At 34.3% G+C, this 20,828-nt stretch overlaps 2 protein-coding genes across 7 annotated transcripts in view; both read right to left on the bottom strand.

Moving 5' to 3' along the window:
- Positions 1-20,828, bottom strand: part of LOC127847814 (zinc finger protein 737-like) — a 128,307-nt gene that overhangs the window by 38,146 nt on the left and 69,333 nt on the right. The gene's annotated exons all lie outside the window — the stretch shown is intronic.
- LOC127847816 (zinc finger protein 479-like) overlaps positions 14,766-20,828 on the bottom strand; it is a 123,324-nt gene continuing 117,261 nt past the window's right edge. The window contains exon 4 of the mRNA XM_052380011.1: positions 14,766-14,906. Coding sequence (XP_052235971.1) covers positions 14,880-14,906 — 27 coding nt within the window. The 3' untranslated portion in view covers positions 14,766-14,879. The remainder of the gene's footprint in view (positions 14,907-20,828) is intronic.

Below are 20,828 nucleotides of genomic sequence, written 5' to 3'. Positions count from 1 at the left end.
ATTTTTTACTTGGGTGGGGGTGAACCGGGAAGGATGCAAGATGGGTCTCCTCGACCGAATATGTTTTAATTTGGCATTTTGCCATGCGAGTTTAAAAGCTTAAAAAACTTATTTTGTGTACCTATCTGAAGTCTTAAGCTTTAAAAATTGGTTTGAAATTCATAACAATGTTTAAAGCTTTAGATTTCAGAAATTTGGTGAAAAAGGAAAGAACACTTTGAAAATTAAAAACCTTTATTAAGAAATGTATCATAAAGTATGACTGACATATAAACATAATATCATTTTCGCTTTGAATTCAAACCTCCTATGCAGTTTTAAAGTAAATTCCCCAATAAAATGTTTCCCAACTAAAACGCATTTTTACTTTCACCATCATCAACACAGATACACTATCACAATTGTCTACAACTCCTACATTAGATTGCAGTCAGAAATGTTCTATATAATAACCGTTTACGGTGTTTTTTTGTCGCAACGCTTTCAGAAATTTAGCTTATTTTTAGTATGTGAGTCTTCCTACATGACCTTCAGATTTGCGAAAGTCGATTCGGTTCATTGATTTTTTGCGAAGTTATGGGCCTTGGACTTAATAATTTTACAGTAACATTTTACTACAGTAACCGATGTCCAGAGGCATTTACGCAACTCTTTCATACGTTGATTTAGTTTTGATGACCCAGATAGAATGGCATATTGCACTTCGTCTCTGCGTTCATCTGTCCATCCGGCATTTTATTTTCCGGAATTATTTTTTTTTAAAACGCTTTAAGATATTGACCTGATATTTGGTGTGTGAGTCTAACTATATAACTTACAGATAAAATATGAGTTACGTTCCGGTCTATTGATTTTTGCGAAGTTATGGTTCTTAAACTAAGACATAGAAACTAACCCGTTATAAAATTGACGCCTATTAATACCTCTTTTATTGGCCCCAACATTATTTATTTTTGCAACGGCCTGTATCAGTTGCTTCCAGCCAGCTGGGGGGGGGGGGGGCTCTAGGCCTGAATTCATTGAATAAATACTAATTAAAAGATAATCTTATGTTAATACATAATCCTTTACAGGGAATATTACATACATGAAGTGGTCCACTTGATTGTATCGCATACTATATACAAATCATTATCAAATAAACGTTATTTAACGTAGAACTACACAGACATGTATGGGTTCTACATGTCAAATTGACGTAATTGTGACATATAATGTAATGATATAATTCAATTGTTCATTTAATAAAAATCTTTTTGAATGATTAATGAGTAAAGCAGTAGTATTGTGACTTCTAGAGTGTTCAAAAGGTTCCTTTTTATCCTAATAAGGAAACTGACCCGCCCACTGGCTGCCATGTTTTTCATCGGATCAGAACTACTCTTTTGAACTCAACCAACATATCATTAAGGTAAACATTTTGACAAAGCTACATGAAGATTTGGCATAAAATACGAATTTTCTCTTTTTTTTTACCTAGAGACCCAGGCTTTGACCAAGCATGACCCAGTTTCGAACTCGATCGAGATATCATTAGGACAAATCTTCTGACTAGGTTTCATGAAGATCGGACAATAAATGTGGCCTCTAGAGTGTGAAAGAACAAATGTGGACGGACGGACAGACGACGGACAAAGACCGGTCACAAAAGCTCACCTGACTAATCAGGTAAGCTTTAAAGATAGAAAATCAAAGCGCTGAAGGCACTGAAATTGTTCGCTATTGCATAATCTTAGACGCAACTCATTTTTTCAAAATGATCTTATAGCTCTTCAAATTGCAAGTTGGAAAATGAACACAACGCACAGGTCGATATGTGTGTGCACTGTTTATCATCATATTGATGTTATAGAGATAACTTAAACAAAAGATTAACAGCACGTCTCTTTTTTATACATTCTAAAAGCATTAAAATCCCGGGGTGGTAACTTCCAAAATTTTAGGGTAGGAGTGTCCCGCTGAGACTTTCGAAATGTTACCCATTTTATACCGGAACTCTGATAAAGTAGACCCATTTTCAAACAAGATTTTTGAAAAAGCATACCCATTTGTATACGATACCATTTAGAAAGTGGACCCATTTCAATACAAGAATTTTGATTTACTGGACCATTAGTTGAGCTAGAGATATATCTAAACTGTCTACGAAAACAGATTGGTCACTTTCCTATTCGTCTATCCTAATAGAAATCTCAATTTTAAATATGTTTTCAACTTTTAATAAAATCCTATATTTAAATATGACCGGAAATTAAATATGTTTTCTTAATTTACTTTCAAAGCCTGTGATAACGATTTCTTGATTCCACACATAATCAAAATTTTCTAAAAAACATATTATCCAAGATGTCACAATGACAGCCGGGAATGACAGAGTATAATTCCGTGTACACACGAAGCGTAAAGTCGGTTATTTTGACAGTCGTCTAATTCCGACACAATTTTCATATATCATTTGCAGTAACTGCACCTTTCCCGGCACTTTTTGATTATGTTACGATTTCGTCACTTAATATATGATGTATGTAATATATGACTTCACAGTATCATCTTGGTCAATCAAGCAACAGATAAAAACAGTCATGTTTCTGTATCTTTCCCGCTACCGAAATTTACTTTTGATACCCATTTATATAGATGAATGACATTTATCATACCCATTTTGATACTGATACTTTCAAATCTATATGCATTTATATACAAGCAAATTTCTGATTTCAATACCCATATCTGTACTTAGATTCTCAAAACCATACCCATTTCTATAATTTTAGTCGAAAAACACACCCCATAAAATCGGCACATCACTATATACCCGTATATAGGAAGTTACCTGGGATTAAAATATAATGAAAATGGTATAATGTGAACCAGTAAATAAAAAAAAAATTGCAATCACCATCATATTCAATGAATATTGAGTGAATATCGAATACCAATCACACTAAGAACATATTTTATGATGGAAATTCCCTTTTTAAATCTTTTTGACACCATATACAGTTCAAAATGAACAGTTTCAGTTTCGATGTTTATTGCTATCTCGCCTCCGGCCCTTGCAAGTACAAATAACATCGTATTGTAACAAAATTTCAAAATATACAAAGTATAAGCAAACATACATATGTAATGGTACAGCTATTCATAATTAGCTGCTATTTAGTAACTCATTTCTTCTTTCAAAAGCATAATACAAGAACATAGCAGTAACCCTGAACACCTTTTCTTCCCGGGAGCTCATGATTATATTAAATTTATATTAGCGGGTGTAAGATACTTAATTGGTATATACCTTTCTCGGAGGTCTAAGTATGACGTGCATATTAATAGAAAATGAAATTCATTTTCAATATCAGTTTTGCAAAAAGGAAAGAACCTTTGGTCCCTGTCTATATTCAAATAGCGGCCCATTTCAATCATGAGCATATGGGAAGAAATTCGAAGACATACATATGCATTTCGAAATTAACAAATTGTTAAATTTTTTAAATATACCTCAAAATCAAAGTTACTTTTAAATCCATGGTATGTTTTACGTTTGGGGGCACTATTACACTTTTCTACCCACTGCTGTTCAAAAATATCTTTCAATCGTTGAGCATAATTATGCAAGAACAATGGTTTATTAACAACCGATTTTTGTGCCCACACATATCCGAAACCTATGGATTGCAATTTATTGCGTAATAAGGTGACCCAGTTTTCATGTCCTATGCCATCAAAGCATTTCAACATTTCATAGCACTTTTTAATATGACGGGAGTGACGTGCATCCAGTATTTGTAACCAATATTTTATAACTCTCATAGATGAATTAATATGTATTGAATATCTGCCACAATCACCTAAAAAGCATTATTAACAAAGAATATTAGTGCTAACATAAATCTTTTACATGCATATGTGTGAACTCTTTCTACAACTTCAAAATAGTTTAGCCCCCATATTTCCGATCCATATAATAAACAAGAGATTGCCATGCAATATGGTCCCCTACCGGTGAAACTCCACCATTGTCAGAAAAAAAATCAGTATTTTTTTATTTTTTATATTTGTTGCCATGGAAACCAGAATTTTTGACGTAGGAACAAAATTAAATGACGTGCATACTCTCCATATTGCCATCTATCCATGTTTCAAGTTTCATGAAAAAATATGAAAAACTTTTAAAGTTATCGCAGGATCCTGAAAAGGGTGACGGACTGACAGACAGAAAGACTGACAGACAGACGTAGTGCAAACCATAAGTCCCCTTCGGTTTCACCGGTAGGGGACAAAAAGGCATCAGTTTGGCATCAACAATCTTAAAGTACCAATCATATGGCATATGCATATAGTCGTACATGGACGAAAGCATAGATACAATGACGCGTTATGCTTTACAAGACCTGTTTTCTGCCATTTTAAGCTTAGACAGGCTAGACGAAAAATGAACACCTACATAATTAAATCTTGCAGACATTCTAATAATGTATTATTCTAATACCATTTTTCGTTAAAAGCAGGTCGACCACCATTGTTTAATACAACAATTTTTGTCTTATCAACATTTACATTTAATTTTGAGACAACACAAAATTCACGAAGATAATTTAGCTGCTGTTGTAGACCTTAAACTCTATCCGAAGCAAGTGCTACATCGTCAGCAAATAATAACATAAATATTTCATCATAATCTGGTATTAGTTGTATACCTCTTATATTTTTGCTTTTTAAATATTCATATAATTCATTGATATACAAACAAAACAGGATAGGGCTTAAATTACAGCCTTGTCGAAGTCCGATATTACATTCAATAACATCACTCAATGTATTATTTGACTTACTTGTGTTTTAACGTTCTTGTAAAGAGCTTTTATAGCCAAAAAAAGATTGCCTCCAACATTATTTTTCACTAGAGTTAAAAGTAGCCGTCTCCTATTGACGTTATCAAATGCTTTTTTAAAATCTACAAATGCTACATATATTTTTTCGTTTTTTACGACATAAACATTTACTTATTATTGAATATAAAACAAAGGCATTGTCAATAGTCGAATAAAACAACAACAAGTTAGTTGATCAAAATAAATAATAAAAAATTTGCAAGCAATACTTTTTACTCCCAAATTAGGTAGTCATAAAGACAGCGCTGTTGGCCCTTACTTTGTTGTTTATGCATTACTTGTTACCCTAAAGTTCACACGGTGTAAACCAGTCTATGAGCTTATCATCGGTATAGAACACTCGCTTTTTCGGCATACCTGTTTTACCCAGCTTTTCACCTTAAATGAGCTCTGAATAATGCCAGCAGGCACGAATTAATACATTCTAAATACAAATGTTTGCCGTACCCGGTCCGCACGTCTGGAAATCGTTCATGAACGCCGGAATAGGCTACCTTTACTTGTAAGTTTGCTGTATTTGCTTTGTTGAATTCAATTTTATATCGAAATGCATTGTGCTAAAATATACCATTTACAACTCGCAATTTGTTTTGAAAAGACCCGTGCCATGCTAAAATGGGTCTTATGCCATACGTGTCCATCATAGCTATAGCCCACCCAGCCTGTACATGTCTCAGTCTTGTCGAGAGATACATGATTAGACCATAATACATTGAGTGTTTTATAGCGGACAGCATCGCCTCTGACCATACTACGTACGCAAATGCACAGGCTGGGCTTGAGCTACGCTGGCCGAAAGTTCTATGACCTATTTTCGTATGATGCGGTTATGAAAGTGTGATTTGAATGTTTTGAAAAGAAACCTGATAACATATTAACATACGATATATATTTCAATGGTGGCGAAACGCGTAGTATTAACCTAAGTTTTGTTTGCAAGAGAACACCAAAAAATGTTCCTACCCTTAAGTAAGAAACTAGCACCACTAGAACGAATAGATAACGTGTTACCATAACAAAACGCAGGCTTTGAATTTGAATGGTTGTTTGTCTATAAAACACTTATGTGAATAATTATATATGCAAATGTAAACCTTTTCACATTCTGAAACAGGTAGGGGACAAACATGTGCATGCCCTTCAGTTAGAACCTGGTACCACTAGAACGAATAGATAACGTGCTACCATTACTAAACGCGGGCTTTAAATTTGAATGGTTGTTAGTCCATACAATGCTTAATTATAAATGCAAATGTAAACCATTTCACGTTCTGTTTCGACAATTTTTCCGACTGCGATTGATGTGTATCAATAAAAGAACAACTTCATGTATTTTTAGCGTTTGTCTTAATCCGGAGTGTTATTTTGCTTGTTCAATTGTAATGAACATATTTGTTTTTGAATCCATGACGTATCTTTAAAAATTGTCATTTAGCCATGTTAAAAAGTCCATTTAAATATATATAACAGCAGGGCTTACTCTGTCATTCGCCAAATTAGCCAATGCCTACAAATTGACCTACATGTATTTGGCTAAAACTAATTTATTTGGCAACAAAATTTTCTTCATTAAAACTTAAAAAATAACAAAAATAGAAATATTTTGCAATAGCAAGGCAATTTGGCTAAAGAAATTTTTGATCCAGGGGAAGCCCTGAAACAGCATACATGCAATAAAATGTTAAAGCATAAGTACACACATTAACATTATGCAAGTGTGAGTCGCCAAGAATAAGTCAAGCGTGTAATAATAAATGTGCAATTTATTATATGAACACTAATAAATGTGCATTTTAGTATATGCACACTAATAAATGTGCATTGTAGTATATGCACACTAATAAATGTGCATTTTATTATATGAACACTAATAAATGTGCATTTTATAATATGTACACTTATAAATGTGCATTGTAGTACATGCACACTAATAAATGCGCATTTTATTATATGATGTGCATTTTATAATATGTACACTAATAAATGTGCATTTTAGTATATGCACACTAATAAATGTGCATTGTACTATATGCACACTAATAAATGTGCATTTTATGACAATTATGAAAATTATATAAATGTGCATTTTAGTATATGCACACTAATAAATGTGTTTTGTATTAAAAGTAAGTGTAAAAAGACATTAACAATAAACATCTTGATGGAATACTCCTAAGATTGAGAGTAAAAAAATACTATGGAAAAAAAAACTAGCTAAAATATTTTGCAAACTTTGAAAAAGGTAAAAATGAACAAAGCAATCAACTTGTCGTAAATGACATTCCAGTAACCAACATAACTACAACCAGAAGAGCAATGCTTACGTTATGCAAACCCCTACAAACGGACGCGAGTTTAAACTTACCCAAATTTAAGTACTCCTTCTTCTGCTGTCCATGAAAATAAAAGCTGTTTATCTAGGATAAAAATATCTATTTAAATGCAAATTATGACATTTCATGTGAAATATGAACAAAAGTACGCCATCTTTTCGAAGTGAAGTGTACAGTAAATTATGCGACGGGGATTTTCGAATTGAAGATGGGAAAAGCAGGTAACGAGATGTGTGCGCATCACGCACTGTTCAACTGACTTAAGGTGATAATATAGGAAAAAATATAGGAATTTTTTCATCAAAATATAGGAGGTTTGGGCTTGTTTAGGGTTAAAATATAGGAATTTTATGGTAAAAAGTAATGTTCTAGAGATATGTAGAGAACTTCTTACTTACTGGTTTTCATCTTCACCAACAAGGAAGATATGCTTATGAAGTAAAACACTGTGGACATCAATGTGGACATCAATGTGGACACCTGCAGTTTTTTATTATAATAGTTAACAATCAACCAAACACAAGACATTATGAAACATAGATTAACAACCTAACATAAGAACGCAACATAACATTGAATATGAAATTATTGCAACCAAAAACATGAATCACATACATGTAGTATCATACCATGGTATATAATATAAATTCTGTATTTTATGCACATTAAAATTTCTATATACTCTTTTATCAAACATATTTGGAACACCAAAAAATCCTATATGATAAAATGTACATACAGAATATAAGATTTTTCTGGCAGCTTCTGCATATAAATATATTTGAAGTTGAATAACAAAATAATTAATTAAACAAAATTGCACTGTGTTATTAACACCAAATATTCAAAAGAATTGGCAGCCTGTAGATACACTTAATTCTATCTAAGATCAGGAAGAACATTAAATATCCCCTCAGAACAGGATCCCTGGGGAAAGACCTGTTACAACTATCTGCTAGGATTTGTTCTCACCTTTGAAATGGTTGTATTATTCTCCATCAAAGGTGTCCATATAGATATCAGAATGGTGTACAACAGCACTCCTGCAAGATGGTGATGCTTTGGAAGAGGAGGGACAGCTTTTTACTCTGTAAATTAAAATATCTAAAGGCAGACTTACTTCTTATAAGTATTTTTTTAAAGTGAGGACATTTTCAGAACAAAATATAGGAAAAAGTTAAAAATATAGGAAATATAGGTTTTGAAAAATATGGGAAAATTCTCCGAAATATAGGAACATATAGGAATATAGGAATCAGTTGACGACCTGCAGAAGTCATCACGCTCGATTTTTCGAGTGCTTGACATTATAGCGTAGGCTATCATGGGGGAAATCTTTATATTCAATAAGGTTAAGGTAATATAGTCGTATTCCAACTGGAAGAAGACCAGAAGTGAAACATAATGATCGCTAATGTCTTAAAGAAGTAGGGCATTATAAACGATTCTGAGTTCAGGTATATTTTCGGCAATCTATTGAACATGCGTATAGACATAAAACAAACTAATAAGATTATATTTCAAGTTTGACAGCAATCGCTTGGGTGTATGAGATGATAATATTTAATATTGCAAAATATTACCTTCGACCTTGAAGGATGACCTTGACCTTTCACAACTCAAAATGTGCAACTCCATGAGATACGAATTCATGCCAAATATCGAGTTGCTTTCTTTAATCAGGGATAATTTTAGAAATCAAAAGTATGAGTCCAAAGGACTCGAAGGTTTTAAATCTATGGGTCCCAGAGAAAAAGTACGGGACCCATCTATGAGCACAAGAAAAACATTGTGGTCAGAGTATTTCTTATTGACATCAATTTCCTTGGTCCTAAATGGTAATTTTTTTCGGACATTTGTTGTAAATCATGAAAAAACTTTCAGATTACAGTTTTGCTATCGTACAACTTATAACAAAAAAACAAGTCAAAACTAAATCCAATATAATTTTACTTCAGATAATACTTAACTATAGACTTAGGAGATTTCAATTATTCTTGGTCAAAACTATTTCCTAAGCACAGCTCTTTCCCATGCCTCTAAGGCCGCTTCAAAAGAGGTCCTTTAGCCGTGCAACTAATATTGCCACTAATACTTATCCATGTCCTGAGTGGATGGGTTTAGCCTTGCCACTAATATTGCCACTTATACTTATCCATGTCCTGAGTGTATGGGTTTAACCTGTTTCTCAAAGCTTAAGAGTCTGATATTTTAATAGAAAATCCGTGATGGTAAAAATGACCAATTAAAGAGGTAAGAAATTTATCAATATTAAAATTTATTATCAAGTGCCACAATGTAAAGTTAGTTGCAACAATCCTATTCCCAGCTAGAGACCTTCCTTATGAGCTGTACGTGTGTACTCATAAAGCTCAAAACATTCGAGGACAACTAAATGTAAAGCGAGAATTTCAATGATACAATTAATAGTGGATCTCTCCTGATGTGTAAGAATTTTCTATTCAAACCTCCAACAGAAATTAACGTATGCTTATATGCAGATACATTTAACTCTATCGTACGTATTGATCAATAGATGCATACATGTTTTAACTCTATCCATTACCCAAAATCCAGTCGAGTTAACATTTAATGTTGAACATCAAAATTAGGATTTTTCAAATTACTAATTTTATTATGCCCATTTGCGAATTAAAAAAAACGTTTACAGTTATGCGAAATCAATTCATATATAATTTGTTTAAACCGTTTACAAGTCGAATAAACGTTTCGACAATATAACGCATGAGATGCACAATTTCTACCATGATTACACCCGGTTACCATCATCAGTTATCTAACTAACTAGCCACGATTTCATCGTGTAGGTGAAAAACGAAGCGAAATATTAAAATACATGTGTATTAGGTGTAACAAAGCAAACAAAGTGCCTCAAAACCAGACACTTATGTCAATTACGTCACGCCTCGTCTGCATAATTTTAATTCAGGTATTGACTGCCTACGAGTGCTGTCACTCACTCAAAGCGTGCGCTCTCATCGGCCAATAGCGATTTTCCAACACAACGACGCTCCGCCTTAAGGGCTTAAGTTGGGTTACTCATCAGTTGTATGACTTTTTTCAAGACTTGAACAGGCCAGTGTACATAACATTCACGCGTGTGTGGTACGACAAACAATAACCCCACTTGACCATTATATTAGATGAGTAGATTTACTTACATATCTCAACGGCTATAGCCATTAAGATGAAACGTAATTAACATTAAAAGTTTCCAAACAAAGCATTAGGTTTTTTTATTTAACATTCAAATTGAAAGTCCAGGCTTACGCCGAGGAAGAATTTCATGATTTCTTAGGTATTTTCGCATGTTTTACATGAAATGCACTGTTAATTTGTTGCAAGAAAATTACAAAATTGTCAGAAAAATATAGTGCAATGCAACCCATGCTCCATATCATAATGACGTGTCTTATTGTTGAAAACACAATTAAGCTTGTCAATGACCCAGATTATAGATTGCGCAATAGTAAAATGGCGGCCATTTTTGGTCGATTTGCAAGTTTTTTGGTCTTAAATTCTTTTTTCTCCATTCGCGAAATAATTTTTAGTATCATAATTTATACACTTTTAAGACACATGCGTCTGCGGGACTCATATATAGCAAATGTTTGCGTCCCCTGCGATTTTTATGCGTACAGGACGCAGACCTAAAATTATCGCTGCTTTAATATTGCAAATTTGACCTTTGACCTTGAAGGATGACCTTGACCTTACACCGCGCAAAATGTGCAGCTCCATGAGATACACATGCATGCCAAATTGCTATCTTCATTATTGCACACTTTGACCTTTGACCTTGAAGGATGACCTTCAATTTGACCTTTCACCAGTCAAACAGTGCAGCTCCATGAGATATGCAGGCATGCCATATATCAATTTGCTATTTTCAACACAGCAATATTTGACCGTTTACCTTGACCTTGAAAGATGACATTGCCTTTTACCACTCAAAATCTGCACTTATCATGAGAAACGCATGCATGCCAAACATCGGGTTGCTATCTTCAATATTGCAAAATTTTACCTTTGGCATTGACCTTGAAGGATAACCTAGACCTTTCATCACTCAAAAAGTGTTTGAAGTTGAAAGCAATAGCATTGCTACTTTAGAAGTTAAGTGCATCCAGGGGGCACGCGTATACGGGAGCTTACCGCGTTTAAGTGAGAAAGTTGTTGCAAAACTTCAAAGATGGCGTCGTTTAAGTGTTTGTCGTGAAGGAGTAGCGGATATTTTCACCCGGTAAGCCAGTTTATATTTATATTTCTTTTAAATGAATAAGCCCTTTCGGCTCTACGGTGTTTGCGCTTTCCTCGGTTTTTTTGTTTCAAAACCGTAGACGTCGGAATAAAAAAGTTATTGAAGCAAAACCGTCGACAAATTTGTTGTTTAATTTCTTGACCTTCGAGATGTTGGAAGTTCGAATATCATTTTCTCTCATAATAAACAGTATTGTGCATGTGTATAGTAAAATATAGCATAAATCACGAATATTTTATTATCTCGACGCGTTGTTATGTCTATTAATTCATTCAATTGCCGAATTATAACGGGTTAACCCCCATTTTTGGAACTAAACTTCCTTTTAAGCACATTTTGGGACCTGACTTCCAACTGATAAACAGCTCTTTCCTATGTTAGAAGGTTTTATGCGAAATAACTTTCGTGAATGAATTCCGCATTGGTGCGAATGTCTTGGAAAATATTTTCACTTGAAGAAATCAAGAGTTATCTTTTTTCTATTAATTGTTATATTATTAATTTTATTATTATATGTTTTATCGGCTATTATCGCGTACTTAACGCTAACGTTTAGTGTGTGTAATATAAGACATTCGACGGTATTATTAACACAGTGTAATTCTTACCTGTTTATTTTAACACATATGGACATACTTATGTTTGAATATGCATCCAACGGAATACTATGCTTACTATTTCCAGATATCTAGACGCCAGTTATATATGTTGAGGATGCCAGGATTAAAAAAGACGGCGTATGGAAGTGTGTACCGCTCTAGAATGCAATAGGTACATGAAAACCCACCAATCAAACAAAAAAGATTACGTCGAAGTACCATTGCCAAACAATCACATATACGTGCAATAAAAGTGTAATGAAAAACAGAAGAGGGTAAAGCCGGTTTTGATACTAGTATAAGGTTGATGTAACCAAATACTGCCATTGTTGCGATTCGGAATACATGAAGCAATTTGGAATACCTGACATCTGCTTAGAAGATGCATATCGGTGGATGTTTTTTTCGTGCGTAAGCTGTATTAAGCCAGCTTTTCACCCTGACTTGACCTTTGTAAGTGTCCAATAATATTCAAATAAAATTCCCCGCGGCTAGGTACGATGAATACACTTCATTTATTCCATTGGCTGAGTTGAGTATAACACCAGAACATTGGAAACATATCCGCGTCTTTGTAACAATGTTTTACTGCATGAAACAATTTTATTCTCTAATGAAAAGGCTCAATAGATAGAACAGTTTTACAATCAATTTCGACATAAATACAGTTTGTGTGTTCACCTTTTATTTTCAGAGAATTACCAGCGCAAAAGCGTTTATACTAAAGGCTATGTTCTCATATTTAGTACTTACTTGCATTGCATTTCAACTCGCGAGGTTTCGGGTCAATTCGCGGCCAGTGTGTGGAAGTCAGAGTTTATATACAGTTCATCACCGGAGTTCGCAGTAGGGGTTGCGATCTTTTCATTGAAGGAAAAAATTGGAATCTATGCTATTTTTTGTCTGATGGAGTAAATAGTTCGTTTAGTCGCTTTGTCGATATATCCATATTTTAGGCACAGCTGTTGCCTTGGTCGTGTACAGTTGGCGTAAAACAGAGTATTCACATAATGTACGTGAAGCATTAAAATTATAAATTAGTTTTTAAATAGGGCGTAAAAAAGAATACACCGTACTTATTTTTTAAATTAAATTTGCTAATTAAAAGTACCTTTATCACATAGCTTGTGCCCCGACGCTATCGCTAGGTGAAACTGTGGGAATTTAGTACAAGTATATTTGATGTAAACAAGTTGCTTGTTAATTATTACTGCTAGAGCAATATTATAAGCGACATACATAAGGAGCAATTTGCGGAAATATATGTTTCGCGGTTAGTGTGTTTGACTGACAGAGTTTATATACAGGTCAGACCTTATGTGCTGTTCGGAGTTCGCGGTCAGTAACATAATAGTTATATAATAAGACGCTATAGCGTGAACTAGGTAAACCGTGAATTTTCTTTACCACCAGAAAGATGTGAAATGAAGATATCCAGCGATATTATTTTACTGGCATGTCAATAATAGATTCTTAATTGTTTTCAACAATACCATGATAATATGATTTTTAATTAATTAACAAGAATTATTCCATCATATTTACTAATGTATTATTGCAGCATATTGACTAATGTATTAAGTATGAGCGCGATGATTCTCGATACTGTAATAATCGAATCAAATACACTAGCAATGCCCGATAAACCACTCAAACAGGTTTGTTCGAAGAACGCGCGTATACATATTTAAAATATGTACGGAGACTTCGCGTGTGGCCGGTTGACTTTGGTTTTCTGTTTTGTATCTATAGGTTTATGACCAGCAATATTTAATAATGTTAAATAAGCCGCGAAAACTCCGCGTAACATCCCGTACTGCGTTTGATGCAGCTAAAAACTGCACAGAAAAAGATATTAGCTATCCTTGATCTCATTCATTTAAATCTTTACCTTCCATAAACTCCAACCACAATCAACGCCGTATATCTTTTCAAAGATATTTCTTGTTTATGATACTTAAATATGAATTGTTTATTTAATACAATGACATTTGACGCGTTTTACCATAACGATACTGATACATGTATGTGACTTTGATGTGCACGTTTTGGTCGACCTTCTTTTGAACCAGTTCTGAGTTGGTCACTATATTATAATCGCAAAAAGTGAATTTGTAGTGGATAGAAAGATTTGTGCAAATGCAATACACGATATGATTTCAGTAGAAGTGATCAATATAATTATTATACATGTATGTTTTTACTCTTTTATACCTATGTGAATACATATTATTTATGACTGTTGTATTGAGGGAATAAAGTATTGGTTGCACTTAGAAAGATTATTTCGTTTGTTCCTAACATTGCCTTCTAATCGTAAGTAATTTTAATATGTCAAATGCATAACGAATTAAATCCGACCCAAATCTTTTTTTATCATGTATGTAAGTGCTGAATACAATTGAAAATTTATGCAGAGACATCGTAGGAAGAAGAAATGACGTAACACAGATAATGGTTTTATTTCATAACAAAGAGAGAAACTAGCATCATGACATATACGAAATAAAACGTGTAAGTAAGTAGCACTCATAGCAATTATGTGTCAGACGTGTCTATGTAGACTTATAAATAAAACAAAACACTACACAAACATCAGCTGTACATGTTTTGTTATGTTCGTGTTTTTTATTTGCTGTTTTAGTCCGGCTCTGTTGAAGGATTCTTTCTTGCATATTCTACATTTAAACTCATGTGGTCCATGAGTGGGGCATGATATCTCAATCCTCCCCTGATGTAAAATTCCTCATTACATATACTGCAACGAAAGATGCAATTATTTTCGCCCTTTAACCTGCATCATCTGAAAAGACAGTAAAAGAATGGTTAAAAAAAGTTCATAGCAGACACGTAATAAAATACATGAAATTAATTATAATATTACTGAAAGATAAACGTTCTATTATCTCGTACATCAGCCACCACACAACCCATCTTCTTGAAAATAGGTGAATTGATTCAATTGGTCGGCAGGTTTTTCGAACAGCATTATTATTATTCTACAGTAAGTAACGTGATTAAGAAAACACTTATATTGCACCATGTAACATGCTATAAACTACAATATTGAAGTACACATATACACTTTATTTGAGATGGGTAGGTATATCATGTAAAGCTCTTTTACATATGAAAGAGCTGTTTGTCATATAGAAGTCAGGTCCCAAAATGTGCTTAAAAGGAAGTCAGTTCCAAATAAGGGGGTTAAACCAATAATGTTTGCCAATAAATTAATTATCAGTGATAAAACGGCGTCGGTAAAATGAAATAATCATGATTTTATTATATTTTACTGTTCACGTGTGTCAATACTGTGTATTATAAGAGAAAATGATATTTGTACATCCAATTTCTCGAACGTCCCGTAAGTAGACAACAGATTTGTGGACGGTTTTCCTTCAATAACTTTTTTATCCCGACGTCTACGATCTTGAAACAAAAAACCGAGCGAAGCACACACACGGAGAGCCGAAACGGCGTATTCATTTAAAATAATTATAAATACAAAGGGCTAACCGGGTGAAAATATCCTCCCTTCCTTTAAGAAAATCCAACAAACGACGCCATCTTTGAAGTTTTGCAACAACTTTCTCACTTAAACGCGGTAAGCTCCCGTATACGCGTGCCCCCCTGTGCATCTAAACACATAATTTAACAAAATATTCAAAGTTACGAAGTCAAAAAAGGGAAATAATTCCGTCGAAATGCCAACCAGAGTTGGGCAACTCGTCCTGTAGAGTCCCCTTATAATAGTTAGCGAGTGTTTTTTTAAGTCTGAAGGCAATAGCTATGATACTAAAGGAGTAAAATGGACCAAAACACAAAACTAAAACAAATTTTCAATTTTCTAAGTATAAAAGGGACCATAATTCTGTAAAATGCCAGTTAAAGTTGCATTACTTTGCCTGCACAGTTCCCTTATGATAGTTAGTAAGATGATAGTAAGTGTTGCAAGTATGAAAGCAATAATTTGATACTTTAGGAATAAATGGACCCAAACACAAAACTTTAACAATTTTCAATTTTCTAAGTATGAAACGGGACATAACTAAAAAAAAATGCTGACAGAGTTATGCAACTTAGCATACACAATGTCTTGTTGCCATAAAGAAGTACTCCAAGTTTGATTTAATTATCTTTGATAGTGTTTAAGTTATTTGACTTTATAACAAGACATGTGTTTGTCAGAACCACAATGCCCCCTATTGCGCAGCCATAATTTGACCTTTGACCTTGAAGGACAACCTTGACCTTTCACCGTTCAAAATGAGCAGCTTCGTGAGATACACATGCACCAAATATCAAGTCTCTATTTTCAATATTCAAAATGTTATGACAAAACTGTAAAGAAGGTCAAAGTTTTAGGAAAATACAATTATATTTGACCTTCGACCTTGAAGGAAGACCTTGACCTTGACTTTTCACCACTCAAAATGTGCAGCTCCATGAGATACACATGCTTGCCAAATATCAAGTTTCTATCCTTCAATATTAAAAAAAGTTATCAAACATTAACCAAGGGTAAAGTTTTAGTGACAGAATGACAGAATGACGGAATGACAGACAGACAGACTGACAGAAAGAACAAAAACAATATACAACGATATATCGATCCGGGGGCATAAAAAAAAACTTTAACCAATGTTGACGCCGAGGCGAGTAGGATAGCTCTCATTTTTCTTCGAAAAGTCGAGCTAAAAACTAAAAGACGAGTGAATTAAAATTCAGATTGAAAGCAACTCTAACAAAACATTGTTTTATTGCTTCATATTGTCATGAAAATAACGTGCGTCACGGAGTCTCTACTAGTTCAGAGATTTGTTTATATGTTCATGTTTAAGCTCTTTCTTCTCTTATACCATATTATATTCTCATGTGCCTCTTTAAGTTTTCAAGGGACCACTATCGTTACATGGATAACTGACACCTAACACTCTTTAAAGTCTTCCTCCCATGAATACATGGATAACAAAACACCTAATAATCTTGAAAGTCTTCCTCCCATGGATACATGGATAACCGCACACCTAACACTCTGTAAAGTCTTCCTACTATGGATACATGGATAACCACACACCTTACTCTTTTAAGAGTTTTTCTTCCATATAGATTAATAGTATAACCAAGCATGTTTCTTCATGTTCTCTTCATGCGATCACTCTGGATACATGCATAACCGCACACCTTACACTTGTACGGTCTTTCGCCTGTATGAATAATCATATGTGTCTTCAACAAACAACTTTGTTTACACGCATAATTACACATCCCACAATTGTACGGTCTTTTCCTGTATGTATCATCATGTGTATCTTCAAGTGACGACTGTTTTTACATGCAAAATCACACTCCTCACACTTTTATGGTCCTTCTCCTGTGTGTATCCTCTTGTGGATCTTCAACGCACCACTTCGTTTACAGGCATAATCACACTCATCACACTTGTACGGTCTTTCTTCTGTATGTATCCCCATGTGTGTCTTCAAGTGACAACTCAATTTACATTCATAACCACACACCTCACATTTGTACTGTCTCTCTCCTGTATGTATCAGCATGTGTGTCTTCAATGTATCACTCCTGTTACCTGCATAATCACACACCTCACACTTGTAACGTCTCTTTCCTGTATGTATACTTAAGTGTTTCTTCAAATCACCACTTTGTTTACACGCATAATTACACTCCTCACACCTGTATGGTCTCTCTCCTGTATGTATCCTCATGTGCGTCTTCAAATGACCACTATGTTTAAATAAATAGCCACATTCCCCACACTTGAACCGTCTTTCCTCTGTATGTATCATCATGTGTTTCTTTAACGAACCTTTCACTTTACATGCATAATGGCAAATCTTACACGTGTATGGTCTCTCTCTGTATGTATCCTCATGTGTATCTTCAAATCATTACTACGTTTACATTCATAGCCACACTCCTCACAGTTATACGGTCTCTTTCTCTGTGTGTATCAGCATGTGTATCTTCAAGTTTGCACTTATGTTACATTGAAAGCCACACACCTCGCACGTGTACGGTCTCTCTCCTGTATGTATCAATATGTGATTCTGCAAGTGTACCTTCTGTTTACATTGAAAGCCACACACCTCACACTTGTACGGTTTCTCTCCTGTGTGTATCCTCTTGTGGATCTTCAACGCACCACTTCGTTTACAAGCATAATCACACTCATCGCACTTGTACGGTCTTTCTTCTGTATGTATCCTCATGTGTGTCTTCAAGTGATGACTATGTTTAAATAAATAGCCACACAACTCACACTTGTACTCTCTTTCTCCTGTATGTATCCTCATGTGTCTCTTCAAATCACAACTTCGTTTACAAGCATAATCACACTCCTCACACTTGTACGGTTTTTCTCCTGTATGTATCCTATGTGTGCCTTCAAGTGACCACTCTGTTTACATAAATAGCCACAAACCTCACACTTGTAATGTTTTCTCCTGTATGTTTCCTCATGGGTATCTTCAAGTGACTTCTGTGCTTACTGGAATCACTGCACACGTTTTTGTCTCTGATGAGGCCAAGTTCTCTTGCGAATTCGTCTCCGCACCAGACCAACAGTTCTTTTCCTGTACAATAGAAATATGAACAGATTTCGTGGCTTATTTCGCTTTCTTGGATTTTATTGATCAGATATTAATATTTACAGAATAGAAAAACACAAGAAGAATGAACATAAATGAAAGCATATAGGTCAGTCGGCAACACATATATCATTCATACATATTTGAAATATTTATAAGCGCGTTCTTCGAACAGACCTGTTTTTACAGGGTTGCATCTAGAAAAACGTAGATACCCGGTAGGAGTTCTGGCCCCCTCACTTCAGAAAAAGGGGAGCTTGATCCCATCATACATTTAAAATAGGGGACTCAAAGAAAAGATTAATTAAACCCTTTTATATAAATGAAACTACACTCTATCTACCAGTATCAGCATATACCTGAAAAGTTATTGCCTGTCCCACAAATCTCTTTAAGAACCAACATTGTTTAAACTAGGAATATGTTCAACGTAAGTTCATATTGAAACTATCCTGAACTTGTCAGTTCATTAACATTGAAGAAATAAATTCCAAAATATAGTTAACTGTAGAACTTTAAAACTGTTTAAACTGTTTATATACACTGATCAGATAAGAATTTTGTGGTTATGTTTATAAGATCCGACACCGATTCCATTTCCGATTCTGAATTCTGTACTTTTTGAGACATCATCTGATAGCGAACCTAACATTTGGTCATTTCCTGAGCTTACATTATTTTCTTCGCTTTCTTTTCTAAAGAATTATGTTAATTTTTGTTGCTTTGTTTTCCCTTTGCGTTAGAAGCATCCATTTTTCCAGGAATTTGCAACTCACTTTCTAAATCTTCTTTGAAGTCGCATATCGACTGTAAAGGGAAAGTTACTCATTAATACTTTTTTAGCCAATCAAAATAGTTGTTTTTTCGGGAAATAAGTGATTTTCATGGGAAATAACAAATGATCGTTAGCAATTGTTGTAATTGTCAACAAAACAACTTAGTAATGTTATGATTTTCGGTCGAACAATGTTTAATGGGTAAGAAATTATCTTTTCAGGATTCAAAAAATGTCTAAATTTATTTTTAAAAACAAGCGCAGCTGTTTATAAATGCTGGCATCATTTCAATCATGCGGTAAATTGCAGGCTTTTGATTTGCATTTTTGTGCGGTGAAAGTCAACGAAAACTCGAGATCTCACGCTCTGGATGAAACCCTGTTTATGTGATTTGTCGGACATTGTAATTTGATTCCATTATTAATGCTATCGTGAATAATCGCGCCTATGCTTAATAAATTGGTCTATATGGTTTATATTTATAATAATTAATTAATCAAAACTGGTACTTATTATTCAATTGTTGAAAACACATTCAAAATTTAGATTGACACACCAAATTATATTGCCGAATATCTTCTTTTAATATCTTTCTGTTAAAAATGTGTACATAGTTTATGCGAGCTGACCTTGATACCTTGGGTTTGAAAGCAATGTATTAAAGTAAGGTAACAATTCCACTGCTTGAACGACGGCTTATTTATAGCTTTATACATTTACGCGTTTATTGGTCAATTTCGGAAACAATTTTAATATTTTGTCAAAGCATAAATCAGTTTGTTGAACAACAATACCTATTTGATCTAAAATTTATAAGGCCACATAATGTAATATTATCGTAGTAACATGAGCACCGCATAGAGGGTGCCAACACTCGGTGGGTGCAGTTTGAATAAATGAAAGCTTGTTAGAAGTTTTATTAGAGGTCACAGTAACCTTGACCTTTGACCTAGTGACCCAAAATTGGGTGTGGAGGGTAGAAACTCATCAAGTAGCAGCTACATATGAAGTTTCCAAGTTGCAAGTGGAAGCATTTGATTTTAGAGCCAATGTTAAGGTTTTAGCACGAGGCAGACAGCGGACGAGCTGGCTATGAAAACAGCCGAGCTAATAACAAATATGGCAAAACAGCCTTTACGTACAAACGCTCTTGTGCTGACAATCTTCTGAATATAAAGGGGCCAACACAACTGTATTGATTTAGGAGTAGTGTGAAACTGCTCTATCTCTCAAGCATTATAGTTAAATTTGGTGAATACACTGTTAACATTGTTGCTAAACGAACTGTAGTATCCCTTTTCATACCCTATACATGTAGTTCCCCCAAAAAGAAAGTCAATT

The sequence above is a fragment of the Dreissena polymorpha genome, chromosome 10, assembly GCF_020536995.1.
Source record: "Dreissena polymorpha isolate Duluth1 chromosome 10, UMN_Dpol_1.0, whole genome shotgun sequence".
Lineage (NCBI taxonomy): Eukaryota > Metazoa > Mollusca > Bivalvia > Myida > Dreissenidae > Dreissena > Dreissena polymorpha.
Note: the sequence above shows the minus strand (reverse complement) of the source record. Positions and strands in the feature narration are given on the sequence as shown.